This window comes from Geotrypetes seraphini, chromosome 2 (genome assembly GCF_902459505.1).
Source record: "Geotrypetes seraphini chromosome 2, aGeoSer1.1, whole genome shotgun sequence".
In the NCBI taxonomy this organism is placed as follows: domain Eukaryota; kingdom Metazoa; phylum Chordata; class Amphibia; order Gymnophiona; family Dermophiidae; genus Geotrypetes; species Geotrypetes seraphini.
The window spans coordinates 74,193,055-74,211,974 of NC_047085.1; the positions used below are offsets into that span (position 1 = coordinate 74,193,055).

Consider the following 18,920-nt stretch of genomic DNA (forward strand, 5'->3'; position numbering starts at 1 on the left):
GGGGGGCGGGCAGGCAAGCAATATGGAGGGTATGGGATTCTCAGTGGCAGCAGCTGCCAGTGCATGTACCCCCAACAAGTGGTTCATGTACCACATGTTGAGAAATACCACCTAGAACATAAGCTTAGAGTCACAATCTACTTCTAATCGTGGGTGTATTTACATAATTCTTTAAATAAACAAGGTATTATACCTAACATTTTAAATGTGTTCTTCTTGAAGCATGGTGAAAGGTTTATGTACAAGGACTACATATGAAGAAACTACATAGGTTTATGTAGCACTTTTAGTTACCAAGTAATTAGGTCCAATGTGGAAGATAAGCCAAGGTTAAAGCCAGGAATTCCTAAACATGAACCACAAGAAATAAAGCAACTTGCCCAGGTCAGTGTCTGTGGCAGTAAAAGGTCAAACTCACTGAACCACAATCCAAAGCTGTCATCACTAGACCTCTCAGTCACTACCCATCGTTTTCAGTCTTCATTACAAGAAAAAGTTGACTTAATCTAGAGGACAAGTAGTTTGGCATTTCAATTAGTAGCTTGTTCAAGTCCCATTGCTACCAAACACTTTAGTCTTGAGCAAGTGGCATTATCCCTAGTTGCCTCAGTACCGACAGATGGTAAGCTCTTTTGGGGGATAGACTTTGTAGCTGTTTATAACTTGCAGTACAGCATTGTTTAAGCGTGATACTAGGGCTCATTTTTAAAGCATTTAAGACACACAAAAACCTATGCTACTTTGTGTATCAAAGTTCTTTGAAAATGAACCTCTAAATCCACATGCTCAGGGAAAATGCTTTGTAGGCACATTGATCATATATCCTGTCACACTGCTTTGTGCTGCCACAAGTGCTTATTATTTTGGAAGGATACAGTCTACCATTGCTGCGATATCCAGTTCGTTAATGTCAGATGAGCCAGGGCACCCCTTCTTGAATTCTTTCCGCAGGTCGAAAAAGGAATAGAAACATTCAGGCAACAGGATGTTCTGTTGGAGGACAAGGCAGCAGGCTCAGAAAAGAAAAAAAAGTAGCTGTACACAGAATTATTTTGGGGTCAAAAGTCAGGAATGCCAGTTTTTCCAGCTAACTTCCTCCTTTTGGCAACAAGAAATCTCATTCTCTCTTACACAGTCTCATTTGTTTAGATCTTGGCCTTTCATAGGTACCTTGCCTGCAGATTTACCCTCCCCAAAAGTTTAATTGACAGCATTAAAATGCTTTCCTTGCAGAAACTAAAGCTCAAAATGAAGGCAGCAATCTTTATTGAACCATCTTAATTCATTTGTTGTTAATTTGTTTTATAGTGACCTAATGAAAAAGAATGCATCTGTCAAAAGCTACTATATATACTCAAATATAAACCTAGACTTTTGGGCAAAAAAAAAAATGGCGGTCTTGGTTTATATTAGAGCCATCACAGGCCTCTCCCTGGGCCTACTTTAAGGCCTGCTGGTCCAGTGGTCAGCCAGGGAAAGAGCAATCCTCCTATGTTCCTGCCCAGTGCAGTCTCACTATTCAAAATGGCCGATGTGAGTTCTCACAGTGGTTGCTATGTTTTACTACCTTTTTATGAAAAGATTCACTCAAAGCAATTACAATACATTGAACAGGAAAAATACTTAAGAGTACCTGATTACTATCTGTCCCTGCAGGCTTACAATCTAACTATGGAACCTGGGGTGGTGGAGAGAGGGGGGAGGCATTGTCTAGTGGTTAGAGCTACAGCCTTAGCACCCTCAGATTGTGGGTTCAAGCCCCACACTGCTCCTTGTGACTGGGCAAGTCACTTAATCCTCCATTGTCCCAGATACATCAGATAGATTCCGAGCCTGCTGGAACAGATAGGGGCAAATGCTTGAGTACCTGAATATAAACCACTTAGAAACCTTGATAATAATAATAATTTTATCTATTTATATACTGACTAGGTAGCTTGCCCATAGTCACAAGGAGCAGGCTGGGATTGAACTCTCAGCAGCTCTAATCACTAGGCCACTTGATCCCACAGTAACTTTGCAAGACTGAGTTCAGGTTACCTCAGTTTATATTTGAGTATACTGTATATAGGTAATTGCCTACCCTACTTGCAATTCTGGAAACTGAATTTCTTCTTTCAGATTCTGACAAACTCCTCACATTGAGTAGATCTGGAAGATATTTGTCAAAGGTTATAAATGCTGGCAGACAAAGTTCTTCAGAAGTATTCTGAAAGGGGCTGCTACTATATGTCAAAAGTTGAAAAAAAAAAATAATCACAAAAGAACACACACAACTAACCACCACCACCCATAAAAATTAAAACCTAAGAGGCAGGTTCAACAAAATATGACTTTTCTATTGTTCACATGAAAGAATTAGTGGCATGCTGAACATGCAACCTTGCTGCACAGAAGGTGAAATGCCCAGAGGTTTGTGGGCACAGCTGCGAGGTACCAACATCGTCTGAGCAGTAGAGGCACAGGACCTGCTGTGGTTACTGAGGGTTATCAGTGGAAGCAGAGAACAAAAACCTAAACAAAAAAATACTAGAACTTAAATTTTAACATGATGAAAAATGCAGTACTCATTTTGTATTCAAAAGATAGTATATCAGCCTGGCTAATCAACCCTCCATGCTGGGCTAACATAAGATGTGCAAATGAAATCTGTTGTTCAGAGAGCAATGAACATCAACAGCCCTCACTAAGTAGGTTTTAAACCAACAGGTTAAAACACTATTGATTTAATTCCAAACTTTGTAAGGACTGAACTGGAAGGAGTTGGGGGCTATATTCACAAAGCAAATCGATCGTGTACCGATCAGTTTGCGATCCCTTTGTTATCCGATTTTACTCCGGCCCGATTCACTTCTCTGCCGATCCGATTCCGATCCACACATGCAAATGAGGGGGAACAGCATGCAAAGTAGGCAGGGACACGATTTGCTAAACAAATTTTGTAAACCGACTGGGCTGGCCGATCAACACAAGAAGCGACTACTGTGGACCAGTCACTAACGTCCTATCCCGCTCTCCAGCTCCATTGCCTCCCTGCATGCCCTGATCTGGCTGCCTTTATTCTGCAGAAGCCCTGGGGCCAGATTATGGGGGAGAGCAGTGGATGTTGGCTGCATTGTTTAGCTCCTTTCGCCACCCTGCTATCTGCCCTTCTCCTACCTTTCAGCCTTGCCACCCCGACTCTCCTCTTGCTGCCCTGCTATCTTTCCCGACTCCCCACCCTACTCTCTGCCCTGAATCCAAACTCCCCCTGCTCTCTGCTGCCCAGACTTCCCTGCTCTCTGCCTCCTTCCCTGTAGTGCGAGCCCACGTGTTTAAAGCAGGAGAGTCAGCTTTAGCCTTTTAAATAGGCTGCTGCCGCTGGGAATCGCCCTTCAAGACAACTGATAGTAGTTGAAGAGCTAACCTAAGAGTCAGGGCCCCTCAAAAACAAACAAACAAACAAAAAAAACCAATCCAGCATGCGTAGACCATCTACAGGGAAAGCAGATGGTCTGCGCATGCGTCAGTATCGCACACTAGCGATCCATGTCGGTGGATGGGGGCATTCCTCCAATCACCCCCATTAGAATATTATTGGTTGCAGCATCCATTGGACCTGCCCAGATCGGTCACGATCGGATAGGTTAATGAATCTAGCCCTTAGTGCCTTGTTCATTCACTCAATACTTTTCTGTATCCTTCCTATTGATTCCTAGTTGTTTTGTATAACAGACAGCTAGGCTTCAATATTACTTCATTATATGTATATTAAGACCTGTTTAAATACAGACTCGTTCCACAATACTGGCACTCCATACATGTTTAGTTATCAGTACAGTAGCTCAAGGATGAACATAAGAACATAAGAATTGCTGCTGCTGGGTCAGACCAGTGGTCCATCATGCCCAGCAGTCTGCTCACGCGGCGGCCCTCTGGTCAAAGACCAGCACCCTAACCGAGACTAGCCCTACCAGTGCATGTTCTTGTTCAGCAGGAACTTGTCTAACTTTGTTTTGAATCCCTGGAGGGTGTTTTCCCCTATAACAGCCTCCGGAAGAGCGTTCATGCTTTCTACCACTCTCTGGGAGAAGAAGAACTTCCTTACGATTGTACGGAATCTATCCCCTTTCAACTTTAGAGAGTGCCCTCTCATTCTCCCTACCTTGGAGAGGGTGAACAACCTGTCCTTATCTACTAAGTCTATCTCCTTCAGTACCTTGAATGTTTCGATCATGTCCTCTCTCAATCTCCGAGGGAGAAGAGGCCCAGTTTCTCTAATCTTTCGCTGTACGGATGCTCCTCCAACCCCTTAACCATCACTTGACTGCCTAGCTTGGTAGAAGGGAATTCTGGTCATCTATGGAGAAGGTCTTCAGCTGGGGATGCTTGGGGATCTTCACCAGCTATACAGCAAGGGACAGATCAGTGTTAGACATGCTAGGACCCCGGTCAGAAAATAAAAAGAAGGATCCTCTACCCGATTCCCTCTCCTCCCTGCTTCCCCTCCAAATTCCCCACCTATCACTACACTAACAGACCCTTTTCCAAATATAGAACAAGGGATCACAAATTAGAAATAAAAATATTTAGATAAAAAATTAACTGGGAACCTAAAGAAATTAAGCTTAGTATGTATTGCAGCACTAGAGAAATAAAAGCAGAAATGCATTTCCTATTCTACTCAACACAATACAGAAATTTGCTATGCACATTTCCCAAAGCTAACATTCAAAAAAATAAAATACTTTTTTCTACCTTTGTTGTCTGGATATTATGTCGTTACTGTTTCTCTTTTCTGCTTTCCCGTCTGTCATCTGTTAATTCTCTTTCAGGCAGCTGCTGTACATGTCTTTCCCCACCATCTCCTCTTTATTCTCTCCCTACACCTGCTTCTGACATATTAATTGCTCTATTTTAGCTCTTTCCTCTAATTTTTTTTCTGCCTCAACTCAAATTTCACCCTCTCACCCTTTTCCTCCTTTTGAATTTTCAGCTGCCCATCAAATTTCTATCTTCTCTCACCCACTAGCTCTTCTATTCTCCATCTCACTCCTTTCCCATATCTCCATTCCCTTTCATCATTAATCTGCTCTCAACTACCATTTTCTGCCTTCTGTGATCACTATAAGAAACATAACAGCAGATAAAGGCAAAATAGCCCATCCAGTCAGCCTATCCGCAGCATCCACTATTTCCTCCTCAAGGAGATCCCATGTGCCTGTCCCATGCTTCCTTGAATTCAGACAGTCTTCTCTACCATGCATCCACCACCCCATGCATCCACCACCCTTTCTGTAAAAAAAATAAAATATAATAAATAATAATTGCCTTAGGCTCAGCCTATGCCCTCTCTGGAGTTTCCTTTCAATTGAGAGAGACTTGCCTCTTGCGTATTTATGCCATGTAACATAAAAACAAGAAACTTTATGGCAGATAAAGGCCAAATGGCCCATCCAGTGTGCCCATCCGCAGTAACCATTTTTCTCTTCCTCTTTCTAAGGGATCCCACATGTCTGTCCCATGCTTTCTTAAATTCAGACACAGTCTCTGCTCCACCACCTCTTCTGGGAGGCTGTTCCACGCATCTAGCACCCTTCTATAAAAGAGTATTTCCTAAGCCTTTATTCCACCCTTCTGTAAAAAAGAGTATTTTCTTAGGATTATTCCTGAGCCTATCACCTCTTAAATATCTCTTATCATATCTCCTTATATCTTTCCTCCAAAGTATACAGTATATTGAGATCTATACTCTATCATTCATTTCATTGCCACCCCTTCCTTCTTGCCTTTCCCACATAGTTCTACCATTCCCAGTTCTACCCTTATGGCCCAGCATCTTTTTCCTCTCTTTCCCCTACCCGTCCTCAGCCTCATCTACCCATCATTTTCTTCTTTCCTGCCCTCACCCCTATGATCCAGCAGTCTCCCACTTCCCTCACTCCCATTGTCCGACATATCTCTATTACTCCCTTCTGCATCCAAAAATAGGTGCCATCAACTCATATTTGAGTCCTAGCAACTTGATGAATCATCAAGTTTTCGTGGCAGAATACAGATGTATATTGCCGGGCCTTTCTTCAGATGGGCAGTATAAGACTTGATATTGTATCAAATGCGATCCTCCACCTCCAACACTACCCATCATTGTCTAACTTCTCCACTGAAACCTGTCCACCTTGGGAGGTCCTGCTACTAGTAAACTACTGATGGCATAGCTTTCAGCTTCTCAGATGTGCGCAAGCTCCAGCAGCACAACAAGTCCATATCCAATACCTCTCTCTTTATCCCCTTTCCACCTCCTATGTATCTCTCCCTCCCTCTCATCTATCACCATGTCTAACACCTCTCCCTCTCCTATTATCCACATCTCTCTCTCTTCCCCTCCCTTGTGCCTTGGGTCCAACATCTACTTCCCAGTCCCAGCAAGGATTGTGGCAGAGACAGCATGAAAGCTGCTGCACTGGCCAGCAGGATCTTTCCTCTGCCACATCCTGCCTCTCTGATGCAACTTCCTGCAGGCAGAGCAGGGCACGGCAGAAGAAAGGCCCCATCAGCCAGTGCAACAGCTTTTGAGCTGGAGGGGAAGGGTGAAAAATCAAGTGCATGCAGCTTCAGGCAGTTCCTACTATTGGATGATCCTGGTTATTTTGCTGGCTCACTCAGTGGTAGCTAAGCCCCTAGCAATACCATAGTCACTCAATAACTGCCATCAGCCTTCAGAGAGTCAGTGTAGTGATGGAGATTCATAATGCCAGATAATTCCCTAAATTAAATTAATCTGTTGCTAATATACATTTTTATTGACAGATACTTCTTCTTAAGAAGCGCTCCCTGGATCCCAATTCTGTTGACAATTATAGACCTATATCCTCTCTTTAATCAATTAATTTAATTTTTGCATAGTAACCATCCTTGATCCCTAACAATTTGGTTTGCAATCTAGTCACGACTACGAGACCCTTCATCTGTCATTCATGAACTTTATCCGTCTTGGTTTTAGTCAAGGCAAACGTTTTCTCTTTGGTCAGCCTTGACATCTGTACCACCTTTGATACAATCCACAATTAAGTGCTGCTAAAGAGATTTCTTTTCATTGGCCTATTGGCCTTTCTAACAGATCCTACTCTGTTTTTCTCACCCAATATAGATCTACGGTGGTGTTCCGCAAGTATCCATATTCTCACCTGCTCTATTCAATATCTTTCTCCTGCCACTTTGTAGCTTCCTTAAAAAGGAAAAGGGACAGGGGTTGGGACTTGTATACCGCCTTTTTGTAGTTTTATAACCACACTCAAAGCAGTTTACCTACAAGTACTTCAAACATTTTCCCCATCTGTCCCAGTGGGCTCACACTATCTAATGTACTTGGGGCAGTGGAGGATTAAGTGACTTGCCCAGGGCCACAAAGAGCAGTGCAGGGTTTGAACCCACAACTTCAGAGTGCCGAGGCTGTAGCTCTAACCACTATGAAACGCTCCTCCTCCAACTGTCTCTATGCCGATGACATCCAGTTCCTGGTTAAGATCAAACATTGATGAGACAATTATCACGTTACAATTGCACCTGCAATTGACAGAACACTGGCTACATAGCAATTTCATGAAACTCAATATCACCAAAATCTGCATCCTACTCCTATCTGATCACCCTTCTCCTGATATACCAAAATCCATTAAGATCGACAATTTCCTTATTGCAATAGTTCAGTGTTTCTCAACTTCTTCAAGCCAAGTACCCCCTAAGTCTAATAAATATTAACCGAGGCCCCGCCTAAGCTCCGCCCCAGACCCGCCCCCATAATAATAGTACTAACTGTAATGCAATTTCATATACACACAATATAATCTTAAAGGTAACCACAAAATTAACACACAAAGCACACTGTACAGAGAGAAAAATGTTAATCATCATTTATATTCGTATTTTTATTCAATGTCACCTTAGTAACAACTATAGAAAAATAGACAGCAGATATAAATTCTCAAAACTGACACATTTCATCACTAAATTGAAAAAAATCAATTTTTCCTACCTTTGTTGTCTGGTGATTTCATGAGCATCTGGTTGCACTTCCTTCTGACTGTGCATCCAATATGTCTCTCTCTTTGTGCCTCCTGCAAGTTCCTCTCCTTTGTACCTAATTCCCTTCACCCAACCAACATCTCTCTCTATCCCTCCACGAGTCCAACATCTCTCTCTATCCCTCCACGAGTCCAACTTTTCTTCATCTCTCCTCCACCCCCATTGGCAACATGTCTTCCTGTCTTCCTCTCTCTCGTTCCCTCCCTTGGTGCAAAGGGAGTGGGGTAAGAGAGATATCCAGGGTGCATCTCTCCCATTTCCTCATCCAACATTTCTTCCTCCTTTCCACCAGTCCAACATCTCTTTCTCTCTGCCTCCTGCATACTTCCTCTCCTCCAGTCCTCATTCCATCCCCAACCAACATCTCTCTCTCTCCCTCTGAGTTCAGCTCTTTACTCTCTGCCCTCTCCCCCTTAGTGTGACATTTCTCCTTCCCTCCTTTCTGCCCTCACCATCCATCCATCTCTCTCTCTATAAGTCCACCACTTTCCACCTCCTGCATGTTTCCTCTCTTCCAGACCTCATTCCCTTCCCCAACCAACATCTCTCTGTGCCTCCATGAGTCCAACTTTTCTTCCTCTCTCCTCAACCCCTATTTGGCAACAAGTCTCCCTCTCTCTCTCTCTCACTCACTGTCCATCTGTCTTGAGAGATCCAGGCATCTCTCCTACCCCCTCTACTGTCACATCCAACATTTCTCCCTCTCTTCATCTCCAGTCCAGATCATGTGCAGCATGTTTCACCACTGCCCACCAGCCCCATGCCCATTTCCCCTTATATCACCCCTCTCCAGCACAATGCTAAATCTCTCCCTCCATCACTATATCTAACATTTCTCCCCCTTGCATCCCCTTCAATCTGTCCCTCTGGTCTCTCTCCACCACCATATCCAACTTTTTTCCCTTATGCATCTCTTTCTCCTCTGACCATTTTTCCTCTTTCTTCCTTTCCCCATGTGCAACCGTCTTTCCCTCTCTCACTCACCCCCCCCCCAACAATTTTCCCTTTCTATTCCCTCCCTCCTATGTCCCAAGTTAGTGCCCCCTTCCTCCTGTATCCCATATTCATGCCCCATCCCTTCCATCTATGTCAGGTTTATGCCTCCCTTCCCTGCATGTAAGTATCTGCCGCCACCGGGGATCCCGCCTTCCTGCCCACCCCCTTCTGGGGATCCCTCCCTCACTGTTCCCCCTCCCCCAAAGCCAATCCAGTTCTTGTTCAAGCCACACTCACTCCTTCTGTCTTCAGTGGCACTCCTTGCAGGGATGATGCAGGCAGTGATTCACATGCTGCACATAGGTAACCAACAATTTGTGCATTCAGCTTAATCAAGTAACAAGCCAATAACTAGCAATAATTTGGTACTAACAATCAATTGACTCCAATTAGGATTTGCATATGCATCTATATAGAAAAGCACTTAGGCCTAGATTCTTAAAAAACTGCATTAAAAAATGCAGCCGTTCTGATAGCAAATTTTAAAAAAGCGAGTCATTCTCCAAAAAAAAGCTCATGCAAAATAGAGGTTGGCAGAGAGTAACGAAGACTTGCTAAATTTGCATGTGCCCATCACTGGTGATAGATGGGCCCATGCGCAGAATAAACGCAAAAAGAAGAAGAAGAAGGAAAAAAAAAAAACAACAAAAACACTACACACAACAGCAGAAGAGATATTCAATCTCTCATGCTGCCAGCCAACAGTCCTCCCCCCCCTGCAGCAGGAAAGATACCCACTCTCTCCTGCCATCACACAGCACACACCCTCTGCCTCCGACCCCTCTCCCCCTTACCCTAAATTAGTAGGCTGACCGGAGGGATGCCTATTCCCTGTGGCCAGTTGGCCCGCCTCTTTAAAATGGGCCTTCCCTTCCCCAATAATCCTGGGGCTCTAATTGGCCCAGACACACTATAGGAGGGGCCTTAGGTGTCCGGGCCAATCAGAGCCTTAGGCCCTTTCCCAGTTCATCCAAGGATGGGCCTGAGACTCTGATTGGCCCAGGTTGTTTAAGGCCCTTTCTAAGGGAGGGGCTTTAGACAACCTGGGCCAGAGCCCCAGGTCCCTCCCTGGTGCATCCCAGGATACACTAGGGACGAGAAAGGCCATTTTGAAGAGGCAGACTTGCTGTCCGCAGGAGTAGGCATCCCTCTGGTCAGCCAACTAATTCAAGATAAGGGGGGAAGGGTCAGAGGCAGAGGAAGGGGTATTGTGTGGTAGCAGGAGAGAATGGGCATCTTTCCTGCTGCTGGGGGGGGGGGGGGTCACCGCTGCAGGGGAAGGGTGTTTGTGTCAGGAGAGAATTGGCATCTCTCCCACTGTGGGGGGGAGGGGGGGTGTTGGCTTTCTAGCAGAATCCGACACTGCTGTCACTATACCGGCACCCTTGGATTAGTCGCTGATTTGTCACCAAAAGTCAACGCCTCTCTTAGAAAATAGCTCAGCGATGGTTAAGAATCCACTAGAGTGCTCATTTCAATGCTGAAGAGTCCATTTGCATGTCAGTGTCGGAGAATGCTAGAAACCTCACTAAAAAGACAGAGATACGCCATTCTGATAATCCACCACTAAAATGCCTGTAGGCTAAACAGTCAGAAAACAGTTTAGTGTCGGCATTCAGTTTTAAAAATCTGGGTCGCAGTACGATTCATGCGCAAATTTCAGGCACAACCGAAAAGGGGGTGTTGCCATATAAGTCAGGGAGCATTCACTAAAGATGCATGCAATATTATAGCATTTGAGGGATCCACACCAAATTTACGTGCCAAGATTTACACCAGATTTCAGTTGGTGTAAACCCTCATGCCGGGTGTTGGGTACAGAACCCCAGCACGATATGCTATCCTATAAATGGTGCCAAACTCAGAATCTAGTCCTATACATGCACTAACCTATGTTATACATTACTAATGTATAACTGCATCCCTATCCCAGGCCACCATGTATATTCTAGATACGAGTAGGACCTGTCAGCTCGACATGTTTCTCCCGAAGGCTTTTTTCAAGAACAAGTCCCCGCTTCCATTTGGTCAGGATGCAGCGAAGCAAAATAGAAAAGGGGGTTCGTTATGATCGTTATGCTCAAGCAGGGCTAAAATTACTGCTGAAGCTAAGTACAAAGATTTTCTTCTTTTATAAAGATATACGAAATATTTATGCGTTTGGAAGTAGTTTAACACACATATGAATAGCACAGAGCACTTTAAAAAGAAAAAATAAGTCTGATGAATATGAATATGCCAATTGAATGATCAAGCCCAAGAATTGTTTGGCTAGTGGTTGGCACACTCTGAAGACTTCAATAACAAAAAATTTTAAGAGTACATAAAATATATCAAATATAATGTAGATGCTGTTTTTGTTGTAGTGATGCGAGATCATGATAGCACTATCAGTCTTAGGCTAAACATTTGCTCTATATAGTTCATAGCATTTTTATTTGAAATATTTATACCACATCTCTATGTCAGGGGTGTCCAACCTTTTGGCTTCCCTGGGCCGCAATGGCCGAAAAAAAAATGTTTCTGGGGCCGCACAAATGTGCAAACTCTTCAGCAAGAGAGAGGAATGAGCCAGCAAGACTGTAAACATCCAGGGGCAGCAGAGGAAAACACTGCATCGCCCTCGACCGGGGCTGTAAAAAATACTTCACAGGGCCGCAGGTTGGACACCCCTGCTCTATGTAGTAATCCAAGGGAAAGTAACAAACCCTTGTGCATCTGGAACCAGTTCTGCAACAGTGAGAATCTCTCTGTCAATTAGCTTGCTGAATTAGCACAGTAGCTCCCAACCCAGCCCTTGAGACACACCCAGCCAGCCGAGTTTAAGACATCCACAATGGAAATGCATGAGACGCACATGCACACAATGGAGACGGTGCATGCAAATCTCTCATGTACATTCATTACGATGTCCTGAAATACCCAGCCAGCCAAGTTGTCTAGAGGACTGGGGTGAGAGCTGCTACCTTAGAATACAGCTGTAACTACATTCACCCATATACTGTTCTTATAACACTTAGCCAATTACTTTTGAAACACTTTTATGACAATATATATATATATGACAATATTTATACTTATATATTATATATTGTCATAAATAGATAGAGAGATAGAGAGAGACAAATATATAGAGAGAATCAAATATATATTTGACTATATATATTTATGACAATATATATATTGTCATAAATATATAAGTATATATATTGTCATATAAATATATATACTGTCATAAAAGTGTTTCAAAAGTAATTGGCTAAGTATAAATATATATATATATAAATATATAAAATTGACCACTCTAAAGTCAAAGAGGTTTGTACTCCAATAACTGATCTCCAAAGTCACAGGTCATGCTTTTCAGTATTTGGAGAGCATTTTCATTTGGTTGTGCAAGAAGGGTGCCCCAAGGCAAAAAATTACTTGCTACAAAATCCTTGAAGCAGCCGCATCCCTGGCACAATTTAAACAAAAACCAAACAATGCAGTTAAGAGAGAGTATCATCCATTTCCTATTAACCTGTGCAATACCTCCCGCAATAAATAATGAGAAGCCCAATATAGCTACTAATATCAGGAGCGCTCCAATCATGCCCAATTCATTATTAAAGCAGAATTGTAAAGTTGCGATTGTAATGGAGGAAAAAAAACAAACCAACCAACCTTCTATTCACTGAATCTTTGAAAAATGCACAAAGTCTACCCTCAACTCTCCAGGCCAGTTTGCTGTAAATCTTAAATTGTTAATCTGTGCACCTCTTCATAGCCACTTGCAGAACTAAGTAAGGGGCACAGCTGCACTGAACAACCCTTAGATAGGCTCTGCATTATATTTATTTTATGAGTTGCAACCCCTTACCTTTTTGGAAGCTTCAGGGTGGAGAATCTGTCGGATGTGAAGCTGGCCATCAGTACAGAGACAGAAAGAAGTGCCCACCCCAATGTTCAGCTCATTGCTTACAGACTGGTTAAACTGCAGGGCAGAAAAAGGATAAGAAAAATCTCTACAAAAGGTGATAAAACTGCACTGAATTGACTGTATCCTACATGTCTTAAAATTTTTAAACTTGCAATGTCAACACACTGGCACACACGAAAATGTTAGTGATTATCAAATTTGTTAAGTTGCTCTAGTCTAAACTATAATAAGGTAAGCCAAGATTAAAGAAACAGATTAAAATATTTAACTGTATTATGGCGCATTTGATGTTTTATAATAGCAGGATGTGGTACAATAGAAAAATGTTGACTTCAATTCAAATGTTCTTTTTATCAATAGAAAATTATCACCTTGCCTGTGAGCATGTTGTCGCCTTCAAAAAAGATCGACGGGTGTTTTTATGCAATCTCAGAAACAGCTACAACCCAAGTTTTGTAATTTATAGCAACATAACTTGCAATTTGAAACTAGTAACTAGCAACTCAAAATGCAACCATTGTACAGTACCTTTAAAAGTTGCTATGTGAAGTAACTGATTACAGGTTAGCTGCCATATTACCATACTACAGTACAATGCGCAGATGGGATGATAGTTGAAACCAGAGACCTGTCAAGTGTTAAAAATCTCTCCAGTCAAATGTAGTTAAAACCCATAAGTCTGGTCCAGACCATTCAACCTAGCCATCAATGAAATATGCATATAAACTAAATTTTTAAAAAAAAATTTAATTGTAATTTTTGGCTAAATATTACAACCAAAATCAGAAGCTACTTTAGCTACAGAACTGAGCTGCCCACTTTCCAGTAACTCTGCTAACTAGCCAAAAACTTCATGAATTAAGAGGACCAATTTAAAGACATTAGGAAAAAGATTAACATTTTATTTTCTAAGTATCCCCCCTCCTTTACACAGCCATGCATGCATTTTTAGCACCAGCTGCAGCGGTAATAGCTCGAATGATCATAGGAATTTGATGAGCATCAGAGCTGTTACCGCCATGGCCGGCGCTAAAAACGCCAACACGGCTTTGTAAAGGAGGGGGTATATGTTCCACCTTTGCTTCCACCCAATGCTGTCTATTAAAATGTTTTCTCATGTATTGTGTTGACATTGTACTTTGTATATTTTTACTGCTGTTAAAAAAAAGAGCTCAAGAGTTTGTTTCGATGGGCGACTATAATAATGGGCTGGATGGCCCAAGCAATCGCCCATGTTGAGACAGTTTGTAAGGGCATGGGGAAGGTAGTAGGATAAGGGAGGATAGGAGGAAGAGAGGAAGGACTTGGTCTTCCAGCGCTCCTGTCTAGACTGAAGGTGGAATAGGCAAGTATGAATTCTCACATGCAAGTACGAATTGTCACTGTTGACCAGTTGGTTTCTCACTGTTCATTGATTGTCATTGACCAGTTTCACTGTTCTGTGAGTTAAATAGGTCTTCCAGCACTCCTGTCTAGACTGAAGGTGGAATAGGCAAGTATGAATTCTCACATGCAAGTACGAATTGTCACTGTTGACCAGTTGGTTTCTCACTGTTCATTGATTGTCATTGACCAGTTTCACTGTTCTGTGAGTTAAATAGGTCTTCCAGCACTCCTGTCTAGACTGAATCTGGAATAGGCAAGTATGAATTCTCACATGCAAGTACAAATTGTCACTGTTGACCAGTTGGTTTCTCACTGTTCATTGACCAGTTTCACTGTTCTGCGAGTTAAATAGGTCTTCCAGCACTCCTGTCTAGACTGAATCTGGAATAGGCAAGTATGAATTCTCACATGCAAGTACGAATTGTCACTGTTGACCAGTTGGTTTCTCACTGTTCATTGACTGTCATTGACCAGTTTCTCTGTTCTGTGAGTATTATTGCTCAGTTAACACAGCACTTTATCAAAAACCTTGTTTCCACAACTTCACCTGCTTCGTCTGATTATCCTGCCCGGCTCGGCCTCCACAGCCAGGCGAGGGATGCACAGAGCACTAAGGCGCAGATCCAGTCGGTACATCCCTCGGCTAGGGAATCACCCATATGTGGCCGACTCATCCTGCTTGTCCTAGGAGAAAGTGTAGTTACTTACCTGTAACGTAGGTTCTCCGTGGACAGCAGGATAGTCAGCCACACAACCCACCCACCTCCCCAAATGGCCGACCCGGGCACAGCTAGGAACATCCTGGGGATTAGGGGGAAGCAGGGGGAAATGGGTAGGGCTCGGGCACTGCATGTGCTCAGAGAGAGAGAGAGAGAAAAAAAAAATCTCTCTGAGCTATTGGAGAGCTTATCCGCAAATTGGGAGCTGTTGGGACAACACCCCAAAAACCCCCAAAACTGTGGTAACTTCACTGGAAATGTCCAGTTAGCTCTTTTGTAATCCGCCTTGAACTGCAAGGTATAGGTGGAATAGAAGTCCCTAATGTAATGTAATGTAATGTCTCCCACCTGGAAGGGATAGGTAGAGCAAGGTGAAACAGGGCATGCTGGGAGGTGGGGTTAGAGGATGCATGCCTCCGGGGAACAGCATGCATCCCTGTCCCTCGGAGGCAACTTTCAGGTAGCACTTACCTTTTCAGTTAGCGGGGCTTATGGTTTTGGCTGTCCGGGCGTTGTGGGGGCCGTGTGGCGCCATTCATGGGCTCCCCGACAGTGGTGGTGGCGCCTGGGCACTCTTCCTCTTGGCCGCGAACTCTGGGCCCTACACGGGGTCTGTTCTGTGCGTAGGGCACCATGGGCTGTGCTCGGGGCTTTCCTCCTTCCTGGCTCGCTGGTCCTTGCATCGCGGAGGTGAGCGGCCTGCAGGGCAGCTGGCACAGCGGGGGTCCCCCATTTTGCAGTTGGATCTGGTTCGCCGGCGCTCTTCCGTCATAACCCCGTGTGAGTCGTCGGCTTGGGGGTGCCGCTTCGGGGCAGGGCTCAAGTGCACGGTTCCGCCGTCGGCAGGGCTTGTGTCCGAGCAGCCGTCTGGTCCCTCCGTGGGCTTGGAGGCTTGTCTCCAGGACCGGGCACGATTTGGTGGGAGTCAGGAATGCCAGGAGTTTAGCAGTGCTTGGGTGGTGGGAACTGCTGGTCCATCAGGTAGGCCTTATGGTCTGGGGAGCTGGCTTGCTCGTTATACGCGGTGGGTAAAGGTTTCAGTTGTGCTGTTGTGTGGGGCCTCTGCTGGGCTGAATGGAGCAGGGGTGGTAACATCACGTGTTTTGCCGGCGGTTGATTCGGCCGTGCATCAGAGGAGGGAGCGCCATGGTGGTGAGGCATCGCCGAGCAATAGGGGCCATTCATCAGGTTCAATCACACCGTAATTATTTCTAATCATAAAAGTTGGCACATTGCTCTGGCGCTGGGCGGTTCTTTCCATGCAGTTTATGTACTCCGTGCTCGAGCAGGTTATCGGGGAGCAAGAGTCTGGGGGCACTTATCCTGAGTTTGTTATTATTTAATTATGAGGGGGAGTGGGTGGGGAGCGATCAGTCCAGGGCATGGGTTTTCTGACCTGGCATGTTCTCCGGGGTTGGTCTGGGTGTTGCTGGCCGTGGCTGCTGTTCTTTTCTTTCGGAAATGGCAGCAGATACCTGGTGCCAGCCTTCCCCCTCCTCTTTTCCCCCCCTTCGCAGTGGGTCCCGGAATACTGTGTGGTGGGAGTCTGGGAGCTGCCATCATACTCAGTGTGGCGTCGTGTTGCCGGTGGGGAGAGACCGGGGGTAGGTGGGTCCCGAGTCATAGTGCCTTTGCCTGCTTTCATTAGGGCATAAGGGGTGGTTGGCCCCTGCAGCAGTTAGGGGGGGTATGCGGGTCACTATGGCTTTCATTATGGGGGTCCATGGTGTCTCGATGACTTCTGGCGGCCTCTTGCTTCCTTTTATGGCCCCACTGCCTTTTGCAGGGCTCTGGACCCGGACCCAGGGCTCCGACCACGGCCTCACAGGGATATAGATGTGTCTTGGAACATCCAGGTACCCTCACGGAGCTTAGGGAGTAGGGTGGGGGACTGGCTCCACGGAGTGGGTCATCTCGGCTAGGTGGGTTCACTGCTTCCCAGCGGTCCTTGGCTGCAGGGGCGACTTGGGGAACTGGATCCTTGGGCGTGTGGGTGGCATCATTACCGGGAGCGTTTCTTAGAGCACGCCACCTGGGAAAGTCTCGTAGCAGGTGTCCCAAGTTCCCCTAGGGCAGAGGCATGGGTGCTCGGGAGTCATAGGTGGGGAACTCGGGTGTGTTATCATGGCACGCTATAGGGGGGGGGGGACTCTCGGGTGTGTTATCTCAGCACACTCTGGGGGCTTCACGTTCCCACTGTGCGGAGATGGGCGCTAAGCAATCTCGGGGGCAGTAGGTGTAGCTGGTGGTGGCTGTTTCTGCACGTTGCAGGGGGGTTGCATCATGGGGGGAGGGGGTTCAAGGGAGGCCTTCACAGTCCGGTTTCTTTGGAGCGTGCTTGCTGCCTCCATGTAGTTGGGGATGAGGCAGGGGATTGGGATCGCCTGGGGTGGTGAGTCTGGTAGGTGGCATTGGGCAGGGCTGTGGGTGATTGCTGTCTGGGTTTGTTCTGGGGTCCCTGCAGTGCCCTGTTTGCTTGTTGCTGCTGTTTCTTCTGTTTTTTTTCAGGACTGGATCCGAGTGATGGTCCCAGTGCGCTTTGGTGACGGAGGTTATCGGTGCATCCAACCGGCCCAAGTGATGGATGCAGATGGGAGACAAGGTGGTTGCTGCAGACGGTGCCATTGTAGACGGGGGACAGGGTGGTTGCTGCAGATGGTGCCCCCTCTCGCCTATGTCCATGTCGGAAAGGAGCAGAGTGGCTGCTGACATTGCGCCACAGGTTGAAACAGCAGGTCCTAGGGACCGTTCCGCAGCAGCTCTGGTGGCTGTTCTGGGACCTGGTTCCCTGGGGGGATAGGTTCTGTGGACTTCCCGGGGGTCAAGACTGGGGTGGAAGTTCTATGGGCTTCCCAGGGGGGTACGACCGAGGTAGGCTTTGTGGACTCCCCGGGGGGGTACGACCGAGGTAGGCTCTGTGGACTCCCCGGGGAGGGGACACAACCGAGGTAGGTTCTGTGGACTCCCCGGGGGGAGCATGATCGCGGTAGGTTCTGTGGACTCCCCGGAGGGGCATGATCGCGGTAGGTTCTGTGGACTCCCCGGGGGGGGCATGATCAAGGTAGGTTCTGTGGACTCCCCGGGGGGGGCATGATCGAGGTAGGTTCTGTGGACTCCCCGGGGGGGGGGCATGATCGAGGTAGGTTCTGTGGACTCCCCGGGGGGGGGGCATGATCGAGGTAGGTTCTGTGGACTCCCCAGGGGGGCATGATCGAGGTAGGTTCTGTGGACTCCCCGGGGGGGCACGACCGAGGTAGATTATATGATCTCCCCGGGGGGGGGGGGGGCACGACCGTGGTAGGTTCTGTGGACTGACGCACACTGGTAGTTGGAGCAGGCTGTGTGGCTATTGTCAGGGTGCCACCGGATAGCGCCACCCCAGTTGGTTGGTATGCCGCTGAACTGGGGCTGTTCTGCAGTGGCGGTTCTGCAGTTTCTTGGGTGTCTTTGGGGGATGGGACCTGGCGGTGCCAGGGGGCCCGAGTGTGACTGGAGGGGGCTGCTATTAAGGCGCCACCGGTCAGCGGCCTCCCCCCCTGCTTCTATGGCATGCTGCAGACCTGGGGATGTTCTGTGGCGGTGGCTTGGCCTGGCCTGACCTGGAGGTTTGGTGGTTTTGGGGGTGGAGGCCCGCAGGAGGGCCTGCCGTTGGATGGGAGTGGTTCTACGGCCATGAAGGGGAGTGGTCTAGGGAGACGTGGTGCAGTGCTGGGAATTGTGGCTCCTGAGGGCACGATGGTTCGTGCCGCAGCAGAAGCGGCTGGGTATTTGTGAGTCTTCTAGGGCGTAGCTGCAGTCAGTCCTTGCATGGCTGTGGCTGTCTTGGCTTGCCG

General features: G+C 46.3%; 1 protein-coding gene across 3 annotated transcripts in view; it reads right to left on the reverse strand.

The window, feature by feature from the left end:
• Positions 1 to 18,920, reverse strand: part of ESRP1 (epithelial splicing regulatory protein 1) — a 181,037-nt gene that overhangs the window by 146,732 nt on the left and 15,385 nt on the right. For 2 of the 3 annotated variants that reach the window (XM_033934757.1, XM_033934756.1), the window contains exons 3-4: positions 12,923 to 13,036; positions 876 to 990 (exon numbers count right to left, since the gene is read on the reverse strand). In XM_033934757.1, the coding sequence (XP_033790648.1) occupies positions 876 to 990; positions 12,923 to 13,036 (229 nt within the window). The remainder of the gene's footprint in view (positions 1 to 875; positions 991 to 12,922; positions 13,037 to 18,920) is intronic. The other variant, XM_033934758.1, reaches the window with a different exon arrangement.